This window comes from Ascidia mentula, chromosome 9, assembly GCF_947561715.1.
Source record: "Ascidia mentula chromosome 9, kaAscMent1.1, whole genome shotgun sequence".
In the NCBI taxonomy this organism is placed as follows: Eukaryota; Metazoa; Chordata; class Ascidiacea; order Phlebobranchia; family Ascidiidae; genus Ascidia; species Ascidia mentula.
In genome coordinates, this window is record NC_138574.1 from 4533863 (window position 1) to 4545159 (window position 11297).

The 11297-nt window shown below is 37.7% G+C and overlaps 1 protein-coding gene across 10 annotated transcripts; it reads left to right on the top strand.

Annotated features, from left to right (window-relative positions):
- Positions 1–581: 581 nt before the first annotated feature.
- On the top strand, positions 582–10450 carry LOC145912995 (4-galactosyl-N-acetylglucosaminide 3-alpha-L-fucosyltransferase FUT6-like). Of its 10 annotated transcripts, XM_083000488.1 has the most exons (11): positions 582–852; positions 2988–3110; positions 3315–3374; positions 5207–5266; positions 7105–7176; positions 8247–8445; positions 8513–8698; positions 8930–9011; positions 9090–9271; positions 9398–9640; positions 9700–10450. In XM_083000488.1, the coding sequence occupies exons 2-11, from the start codon at positions 3008–3010 to the stop codon at positions 9914–9916; spliced, it is 1404 nt and encodes a 467-aa protein (XP_082856614.1). In that variant the 5' UTR covers positions 582–852; positions 2988–3007; the 3' UTR covers positions 9917–10450. The 10 variants fall into 10 exon arrangements, with proteins under 10 accessions (XP_082856614.1, XP_082856613.1, XP_082856615.1 ...); XM_083000487.1 differs by lacking the exon at positions 582–852 and having other exon boundaries at positions 2356–3110; XM_083000489.1 differs by lacking the exon at positions 582–852 and having other exon boundaries at positions 2359–3110; positions 7105–7164.
- Positions 10451–11297: the final 847 nt, after the last annotated feature.

The following is an 11297-nucleotide window of genomic DNA, read 5'->3' on the forward strand; positions in this document are numbered from 1 at the left end:
TTGAATTTCAAGAAACGAGATGTTAGTAAGTTTAGGCGAAGTCTACCAACACGCCATGATGGCAAAGGCGCACCGATTTAATATTTTTCCTATTTTTAAACCTCGAAGTGTTGCAGTTACCTTTTAAGCTATGTTTTTTTGGCAGTAGGCCTTCTTCTTTCGTCAGCAATAGTACCAATAATGGTTTAGTGAGCTGACCTAATAGGTGTCATCAGTGCAGTTTTGGTGACGGCTGCGATCTTTAGCAAGCTAAATAGCCGTGCAAGACTTTTACTTTGTGGTGATTGTATTACTTTTGATTTGAGTTTCTGTGGAACCAAATACTACAAAAAATTGCAAATTAAATATGAAAAAGTCGAAATTTCAAAACGTTTTGTAGTGGGTAGAGTTTTTAGCTTAAAATACTTTTCATCAAAACATGCATCGCAAAAAAACGTTCGGTCCGCGCTGAATGTCCAAAGAGCGTTACGAAATTCTAATGAAATAGAACGCCACGCACCTGGAAAAGTTAAAATCTACTTCGGCGTCCTCGCGCAACTCAGAAATTCAGAAAAATGTTTTTATTGGCATTATTTTTACTTTTCAAGTGGTGGTAAATTTAATTTCGATTTAAACAAATCGGTGCCTGTTGCAATTGGAAAATCCAATGTTTTTCGTTAACATTCCAAAAGACCTGCTGTCGAAATAACTAAGCAGCCAAACAGTAGAGATATACTTCAAATCAAAACACACACCACAGGATTGACGTTATTCCAATCCATCGTGTGTGTGTTTTTCTTTTTCCTGAAACGTGGAAGTTAGGTATTATCTTTGGGCACAAAAGACGCAACACTTATTGAACTGAGGCAAAAGGTAAAACCTGCATTTAATGTTTGGCTGGTCTAGTTGGTTATAGTTTTCGTATCCCTTTTTATAAAACTAGTTGAATATTCGCCCAGCAGTGGCTTTGGGCAGGCATTCTGGAAATACTTTGTTTATTTTTCTACTCGTATATGTGTACTGGAACCCAGCAACTGCGCGCTTTAGATTTAAATTTATTTTGGAACTAGCCTGGTTTTCAACGACTGCCATAAAACCATATAAACTTAGTTTTACGGTAATTTTATTAGGTGCATAGGAGTGTATAATTGTGTATTGGAAAGCCAAATCTACATAATTGGACTTATAGTCCATGCTCGCAAGTAGAATCATAACTTTGGCATCCACATTAAGAGCCATTTTATTGTATCTTAAATTTTAGAATTTGATGTTCAAGGATACTTTTCAATTAGAAATATATCAGTAGTCGACCCGTTTAAATCTTTGGTTTCGAATGTAGCGTTCACCGTTATAAGTTACTCGCAAATGTTTTCCATAGGCAATAACTGTCTTGTATGTCTATGATAATATCACACAATCTATTATCCAAATTTCAAAACGTTTTGTAGTGGGTAAAGTCATAATTAGCTTAAAATACTTTTCATCAAAACATGCATCGCAAAAAAACGCAAATCGGTGCTTGTTTGCAATTGAAAAATCCAGTGTTCTTCCCCTGACATTCCAAAAGACCTGCTTCCGAAATCACGAAGCAGTGAAACAGTATAGATATTTTTGCTTCCAATCAAACACACACCATATGCGATTGACGTTATTGCAATCGCGTGGGTATTATTCCATTTCCTGTGAACGGGAACACCACGCAAAACGTGGCAGGCCACGGTTAGGTATTGTCTTTAAGCACAAAAGACGCAATGCTTATTGAACTAAAGTAACATAGTATGTAAGGATTGTGGTAATCTGTTTTTAATACATTATGAAATTATATTGTTGGTCCGTTTTTGTTTGAACTGGGCTGTTGTTGGTGTACGTTATATAATTTAGTTTCAAGCAGTGGTGGGCTTCAGCCGGTTCGCACCGGTTCTGTAGAACCGTCTCACAAAATGTTATGAGATCAGCGAACCCGTTAGCATTACTGGTTACTGTCAATGGATTTTTGCAACAGAACCGGCTGAAAAATATGACTTTTGTGATAGAACCAGCTGACAAAAAATTTTGAATCCCACCACTGGTTCCAAGTATAGGTTCAAATTTTATGATATTTTTTAAAACATAATAAATTAGATTGTATAGCTTGTACGATGTGATATCAAATTGGTGGCGCTGAACAGGAAAACATTTATCTGCATTTAATGTTCGACTGGTCTAGTTTATATCAGTGTTCATAGGTTTTTGGCAAACTAGTTAAATATTCGCCCAGCTGCGGCTTTGGGCAGGCATTCTGGAAATACTTTTTTCTACTCGTATTTGTGTACTGGAACGCAGCAACTGCCCGCTTTAGATTTAAATTTAATTTGGAATGTAGCCTGTGGTTGTCAACGACTGCAATGAATTCCTAAAAACCTAGTTTAAGGTTATTTTAATAGGTACAAAGGAGCGTATAATTCTGTATTGGCAAGCCATATCAATAATTGGACTTATAGCCAATGCTCACCAATATCAATACATTTTGTTTTTGTATTCAAAGCCATTTTATTGGATCTTAAATTTTTTAGATTAAGGTGATCAAGAATATATTTTAAATAGATATATGTCAGTTTTTGAAACCTTTGTTTTGAATCTAGAGTCACGCCTTGCAAGACACAAAAGCTTAAAACTTACCAGTTCCGCAAAATTGTGTTTGATCTCCAATCATCCGTTACACGCCACTAGGGCGTAGTTCAATTCGCCAGCCTTGTGGAACTTAAAATAAGACGTTTTGTTGAGTTGGTTGAACTTCGGGAAGCAAGTTAATGTAAAGCTTTTCAGCCTGTATTATGAAGCAACAAGCCTTTAATTCACGTCAGCAGATTTGTACTCAGAAAAAATCGATTTCGTTTGTATAGTTTAAGAAAATACAACAAAAAAGCAGTAATTTGACGTCACAGAGAGAAAAAGACATTTCGCAACCGAGGGCTAGATTCTTCTGGAGTTAAAAAGCAAGTCTGTAAAGCTTTTACTTTTATTTGAAGAAACATCGTTTGAATTAGTGATGAGGAGACCATTGCACTTAATCTTAATATCACTTTGTTTAGCAACCGTTTTCTTGCTCGGATATATTTTTCAAAAAACAGCCAAATTGCACCATTTGAAAGGTAGACCAACTGTGTGTGTTTTTATGTTTGAGCTAAGAACATCACTGTTGCTAATTTATTGTTTGAATCGACTGTACAGTTCCATTTAAAAAAATCATGTAACCCATTTTCTTACTTTAACCATTTGAAGAGACATCGACTCATCGCATGTTTCGATAAAAGTAGGGTCACAAAAAAATGTACATTTTTTTCTTTAAATTACAGATTCTGCTTTGGACACAAGGACAGCCAAAACAATCGCACCGCAACCAATTGAACGCCAAGGTTCGGAAATAAGTATTCTGTAAAACTAATTATACATAGACCAAGAAGCATATACACTTATTCCAGGCAAGGCAGCATCCGCCGATAGTAAATGACAATAGTTTGGCACCTACCGAGCCGGTTACTGAAACTCCGCAAATTACCATCCGGATATACTACTGTCATGAATGGGCATGCTGATGATGGCTCATAAAATCACGATAGGCTTCTTATTACGCATTACGTTTTGTAATAGGTAGAGTTTTTAGCTTAAAATACTTTTCATCAAAACATGCATCGCAAAAAAACGTTCGGTCCGCGCTGAATGTCCAAAGAGCGTTACGAAATTCTAATGAAATAGAACGCCACGCAACTGAAAAAGTTAAAATCTACTTCGGCGTCCTCGCGCAAATTAGAAATTCAAAAAAATGTTTTTATTTTTACTTTTTAAGTGGTGGTAAATTTAATTTCGATTTAAACAAATCGGTGCCTGTTGCAATTGGAAAATCCAATGTTTTTCGTTGACATTCCAAAAGACCTGCTGTCGAAATAACGAAGCAGCCAAACAGTAGAGATATACTTCAAATCAAAACACACACCATAGGATTGGTGTTATTTCAATCTATCGCGTGGGTGTTTTTCTTTTTCCTGAAACGTGGAAGTTAGGTATTATCTTTGAGCACAAAAGACGCAACACTTATTGAACTGAGGCAAAAGGTAAAACCTGCATTTAATGTTTGGCTGGTCTAGTTTATAAGAGTTTTTATATCCCTTTTTATAAAACTAGTTGAATATTCGCCCAGCAGTGGCTTTGGGCACGCATTCTGGAAATACTTTTTTCTACTCGTATTTGTGTACTGGAACCCAGCAACTGTAGCCTGGTTGTCAACGACTGCAATGAATTCATAAAAACCTAGTATAAGGTTATTTTATTAGGTATACAGGAGCGTATAATTCTGTATTGAAAAGTCATATCAATAATTGGACTTATAGCCAATGCTCACCAATACCAATACCTTTGGCTTCTATATTCAAAGCCATTTTATTGGATCTTAAATTTTTTAGATTTAGGTGATCAAGAATATGTTTTAAATAGATATATGTCAGTTTTAAAAACCTTTGTTTTGAATCTAGAGTTACAGACCTTGCAAAACACAAAAGCTCAAAACTTACCAGTTCTGTATAATTGTATTTGATGTCCAATCATCCGTTACACGACACTAGGGCGTAGTTCAATTCGCCAGCCTTGTGGAACGAAAATAAGACGTTTTGTTGAGTAGGTTGAACTTCAGGAAGCAAGTCAATGTAAAGCTTCTCAGCCTGTTTTTTGTGAAACAACAAGCATTTAATTCACGTCAGCACATTTGTACTCAGAAAAAATCGATTTCGTTTGTATAGTTTAAGAAAATACAACAAAAAAGCAGTAACTTGCCGTCACAGAGAGAAAAAGACAACGCCCAACCGAGGGCTAGATTCTTGTGGAGTTATAAAAGCAAGTCTGTAAAGCTTTTACTTTTATTTGAAGAAAAATCGTTTGAATTAGTGATGAGGAGACTATTGCACTTAGTCTTAATCACACTTTGTTTAGCAACCGTTTTCTTTCTTGGATATATTTTTCAAAAAACAGCCAAATTGCACCATTTGAAAGGTAGACCAACTGTGTGTGTTTTTATGTTTGAGCTAAGAACATCACTGTTGCTAGTTCGTTGTTTGAATCGACTGTACAGTTCCATTTAAAAAAAATCATGTAACCCATTTTCTTACTTTAACCATTTGAAGAAACATCGACTCATCGCATGTTTCGATAAAAGTAGGGTCACAAAAAAATGTACATTTTTTTCTTTAAATTACAGATTCTGCTTTGGACACAAGGACAGCCAAAACAATCGCACCGCAACCAATTGAACGCCAAGGTTCGGAAATAAGTATTCTGTAAAACTAATTATACATACACCAAGAAGCATATACACTTATTCCAGGCAAGGCAGCATCCGCCGATAGTAAATGACAATAGTTTGGCACCTACCGAGCCGGTTACTGAAACTCCGCAAATTACCATCCGGATATACTACTGTCATGAATGGGCATGCTGATGATGGCTCATAAAATCACGATAGGCTTCTTATTACGCATTACGTTTTGTAATAGGTAGAGTTTTTAGCTTAAAATACTTTTCATCAAAACATGCATCGCAAAAAAACGTTCGGTCCGCGCTGAATGTCCAAAGAGCGTTACGAAATTCTAATGAAATAGAACGCCACGCAACTGAAAAAGTTAAAATCTACTTCGGCGTCCTCGCGCAACTCAGAAATTCAGAAAAATGTTTTTATTGGCATTATTTTTACTTTTCAAGTGGTGGTAAATTTTATTTCGATTTAAACAAATCGGTGCCTGTTGCAATTGGAAAATCAAATGTTTTTCGTTAACATTCCAAAAGACCTGCTGTCAAAATAACGAAGCAGCCAAACAGTAGAGATATACTTCAAATCAAAACACACACCATAGGATTGGCGTTATTTCAATCTATCGTGTGGGTGTTTTTCGTTTTCCTGAAACGTGGAAGTTAGGTATGATCTTTGAGCACAAAAGACGCAACACTTATTGAACTGAGGCAAACGGTAAAACCTGCATTTAATGTTTGGCTGGTCTAGTTTATAAGAGTTTTTATATCCCTTTTTATAAAACTAGTTGAATATTCGCCCAGCAGTGGCTTTGGGCACGCATTCTGGAAATACTTTTTTCTACTCGTATTTGTGTACTGGAACCCAGCAACTGTAGCCTGGTTGTCAACAACTGCAATGAATTCATAAAAACCTAGTTTTACGGTTATTTTATTAGGTATACAGGAGCGTCTAATTCTGTATTGAAAAGTCATATCAATAATTGGACTTATAGCCAATGCTCACCAATACCAATACCTTTGGCTTCTATATTCAAAGCCATTTTATTGGATCTTAAATTTTTTAGATTAAGGTGATCAAGAATATGTTTTAAATAGATATATGTCAGTTTTAAAAACCTTTGTTTTGAATCTAGAGTTACAGACCTTGCAAAACACAAAAGCTCAAAACTTACCAGTTCTGTATAATTGTATTTGATGTCCAATCATCCGTTACACGACACTAGGGCGTAGTTCAATTCGCCAGCCTTGTGGAACGTAAAATAAGACGTTTTGTTGAGTAGGTTGAACTTCAGGAAGCAAGTCAATGTAAAGCTTCTCAGCCTGTTTTGTGAAACAACAGGCCTTTAATTCACGTCAGCAGATTTGTACTCAGAAAAAATCGATTTCGTTTGTATAGTTTAAGAAAACACAACAAAAAAGCAGTAATTTGACGTCACAGAGAGAAAAAGACAACGCCCAACCGAGGGCTAGATTCTTCTGGAGTTAAAAATCAAGTCTGTAAAGCTTTTACTTTTATTTGAAGAAAAATCGTTTGAATTAGTGATGAGGAGACCATTGCACTTAGTCTTAATCACACTTTGTTTAGCAACCGTTTTCTTTCTTGGATATATTTTTCAAAAAACAGCCAAATTGCACCATTTGAAAGGTAGACTAACTGCGTGTGTTATTATGTTTGACCTAAGAACATCACTGTTGCTAATTCGTTGTTTGAATCGACTGTACAGTTCCATTTAAAAAAATCATCTTACCCATTTTCTTACCTTAACCATTTGAAAAAACATCGACTGATCGCATGTTTTGATTAAAGTAAGGTCACAAAAAATGTACAATTTTTTCTTTAAATTACAGATTCTGCTTCGGACACAAGGACAGCCAAAACAATCGCACCGCAACCAATTGAACGCCAAGGTTGGAAAATAAGTAATATGCAAAAATAGTTGTACACTCTTTCAGTACATAGACCAAGAAGCATATACACTTATGCCAGGCAAGGCAGCATCCGCCCATTGTATGCTATTATCATGGATTATGTTATTTATGCTATTATCATGGATTATGTTATTTATGCTATTATCATGGATGGGCATGCTGATGATGGCTCATTCAGAAAATCACGATGGGCTTCTTATTACGGGCTAATGTATAATTTCATAAGGCAAGTAAGCATCCCACACACTTTTAAAGTCCATACTTGATGACCTCAGCTGCAATATCAACAAAAGTATTGTGGTCACGGGGTATGTTGTGGTCAAGGTACACTGTTAACTTGTCCGGCGCAACCTTCACATAACGTAGTGATCTTAACCTTCATCAGACAGAACAGCTAAATTGCTTGATTGGCCGGATCGCTTCACTGCGCATCGTTGAGTTTACACAGGCTTCGTAGCCCAGGCATTGCAACCTGCGTATTATGGGCGATCCTGCAAATCATTCGGTTGCATGAAACATTGCTGCGTTATTTAATTATCATGGCAGAGATCGTATATTTGAAGGTTGCCTGTCAAAGTGATTCGAATGCGCACCAGTGTACTTCGGACACGATATACGCCGTGAAGTCACTGAGCTCCTGTAGCTCAGTTGGTATAGCGTTGGACCTGATCCAGCAAGGCTAAAATGCTTCAGAGCCTGTGAAGCTAATGATCCATGACAACTTGTGTATAAAATAACATGCTCCGGGTTAGGTTTAAATCACAGTACTGGGCACACAGGCAACTGCTCTACCGACTTAGCTACGGGAACTTAAAAGGTTAAGTTGGCATACTGTGATCAAGCGAATAAAACTCCATCCCACTAGCAAGTTAATATAGGATATCTCCATCGCATGCAAGGGCAGAATTACACTACTGCTAATTTGTTTACTTGGCAATATGCTATCGTGTAACCACTTATGGCTAAAAAATATCCTTTTCTTCAACCACAAAGAAGGACTGACCTGTAATACTTTATTTCCGTGAGAGTTTGATCATTAAATTGCAACCGTTTGCTTACAGCTCCTCACCGCCAGCCCGTTATTCTCTTGTGGGTTCCACCTTACGCTGAAATCAAATGGACGTTGCCAGAAACCGCCATATGCGGTGGTGGGTGTGTAATTACCAAAGATAGGAGTTTGTACAATCAGAGCGATGCCGTTGTATTCTTTATGAAAGCAACCGACACCGCGTCATTGCCAGACCCTGCTACACACTCGAGGTATGATCAACATACATGTAGGCAAAATGGGTCATTTATGACAGAACCACACGATTTTATCATACAGGGATGGGAAGGTGTACGTATGGTGGTGTGAGGAGAATCCTTGGACCGTGCGCAACTATTACCACAAATCTCTGACGGAATTTAACGGTTACTTTAACTGGACGATGCATTACAAAAGTGATTCTGACGTACTTGCTACCCTTATACCACATACGGCTCGTGACTGGCTGCTCCGTCGGATGGGAAGGTAATCTTGCAATAAAATTTGTGCACTCACGACTTCGAGCAAATAATCTTTGAGCGCAATGGTTCACTATCTGGCTGAAAGGCTGAAACAAATGTTTTTTAGTTTTTTTAACCACTTCAATCACGCACGGGTGCTGCAATGTACAACTGGCAGCTTATGATTTCCCAGGCCGTTTAGTAGTCATAAGATTATAGTCAATCATTTTTATGCCCATTTGTTTTTAATAATCAGAGGTGACGAAGTCTTTCACAAAACCGTTGCTCCAGGGTTTAAAGACGAGGAATTCGAAACGGCATTTTCCCTTTTGCGTGAGGTGAATTCGTCTAACTGACCATGCCATAAACTTAACCCATGGCTATAAAGTTTATACCCTTCTCGTTTGATAAAACAGGAAAAGAAAAATACAGCAGTAATCGTCGTCAGTGACTGTGATATAACAAAGGGGGCTCGGGAAAGAATGGCTTTCGCCAAGCAAATGGAATCGATGAACAGCTTGGAAATATTTGGTTCATGCAATGGAAAAAAGCTTCCAACGAGCAACACTGCATTCCATAAAGTACTTCGAAAATACAAGTAAGTTTTTAGAGGTGGTTTAAATTGTCCTCTTTTTTGGGGGGGCGGGGGGGGAGGATAAAATAGTTTTTTCCTAATGTATCTTTTATATAGTTGTTTTTGTGCCAATCTCTATATGCATCTCAGATTCTACATGGCTTTCGAAAACGTCAAAGGTTGCAACGATTACGTCACAGAGAAATTTTGGATCAACTCTTTGTACGTTGGATGCGTGCCGGTAGTTTGGGGCCCGAAAAAGGCGGACGTGGCCCGTCTGGCTCCACCAAACTCCTTCATACACGCAGCGGATTTCGATTACGATGCAAAACGACTGGTGGAATATTTAAAAGAAGTGGACAGGAATGAAACTAAATACAAAAGTTTCTTCGAGTAAGTTTTTGTGCAACTCCTTTGACTTTTGTTTTCTAACATTTGTTTTGTATTATTAGATGGTGGAAAGAACCGGGATTTTATCCAGTACTGAACATTCGGGAGCCCCCAGAAAAACGCGACGTAGTTTCTGACGAAGCGCTGGGCTACCAAGTCAGCGCACATTGTCATCTATGTAGGAAACTTTACGACAAAGAACATTTGGGGAAATCAAAAGTGATCGAAAATCTTGCTGAGAATTTTTACGGCAAAGAAGACCCAGCCTGCTACGCATGACCTACACCCAGTTGACATAACATTTCTGCAATCTTACAAACTCATTCATGCGATGATGCAAGAAGCCCACAAGTTCCATTTAACTGCAATAGTTTCAGCACTTACACCATTGTTTTTTGATAAAGTTAAGGGATTGGGTTTAAAATATCCAACCGGTTAAAAAATGTGACCACGCGTAAATGCCATATTCACTGGAACATTTAAGTTTACTGCAACACAACGCTTAGAAAAGTGCAACTATATCTACCCCAGATGCGCATTTTTTGTGTTGAATAAGTAACTGACGATTCCCATGAGACTAAATATATTTCCCGATCAGGTTTAACCATATTTAAGCAATTGTTTGTGTTTGTATTATTGCGAAAAAAAAGTGATCGCAAGGTCTTGTTGTACAGATCATCACATTCCTAACTAGACGTGATTTATGCATGATTCGAAGTGCATTGAAGTCATTGTTTAACGCATAATTGCGCACATTGGCTGCAGTGAGTTTCGACTTTTCTTCTGCCGAAATAAATGTTTCAGCACTGTTTACTCACTTTGTCTTGCATGTGCGCGCTGTGTCTTATGATTGCGTAGAACAGAAACCAGAGTGGTTAATATAAAAACATTTATAAAAAATCGTGGATCACCCACTGACGATTTGAATTGGTTTGGGATTAAAGCGTTAAAATTCTTTTAAATGGTGATAACTAGGACTGGCCTAGATTTCAACTTAATCAGCCAAGCAAGATGTTTTTTTGAATATATATATTTCGCCCATGCGGCATCCTCAGTATTCTGAAAACAACAACAAGAGTAATCGTAGTGATTAGCATCCATGGCACACATCAAGACTAACGTGTACATATCCTGTACCAAACCAAGTAAAAACACACAAGCACAGCAGCAGTTGAACTGTAGCAACGAAAAACGTTGTTGCGTCAGCGGTTTGCTCGCGTGTGCAAAGATAACATTTGCAGGCACCACACCAGTGGCAGATGGATTAAAACGGTTTAACATATTAAAATGTAAATAGAAAATGTAAATAAAAAATAAAAACAATAAGAAAACGTTGTGTTTATCGTATCCTGGGCAACACCATGCGTTGAATGTCAACTGTTGCATTGGTTATGGCCTGCCATTTCGACTCGCAAACGTCGAGTGTTCTGCAGCAAGGTTGTTCGACAATCCATCCAGCCACTGGTGTGGTGCCTGCAAATGTTATCTTTGCACCCGCGAGCAAACCGCTGACGCAACAACCTTTTTCGTTGCTACAGTTTAATTGCTGCGGTGCTTGTGTGTTTTTATTTGGTTTGGTGCAGGATTGCGGTCTGGAGGTTAAGTGTGTACATGTTAGTATTGATGTGTGCCATGGATGCTAATCACTACGATTACTCTT

Bases quoted from the DNA above. Each gene is read 5' to 3' on its own strand.
- LOC145912995 (XM_083000488.1), top strand. From the start codon at position 3,008: ATGAGGAGACCATTGCACTTAATCTTAATATCACTTTGTTTAGCAACC. The intron at 5,267-7,104 runs GTTCGGAAATAA...TTTAAATTACAG, and splicing joins GCAACCAATTGAACGCCAAG to ATTCTGCTTCGGACACAAGG. The intron at 9,641-9,699 runs GTAAGTTTTTGT...TTGTATTATTAG, and splicing joins AAATACAAAAGTTTCTTCGA to ATGGTGGAAAGAACCGGGAT.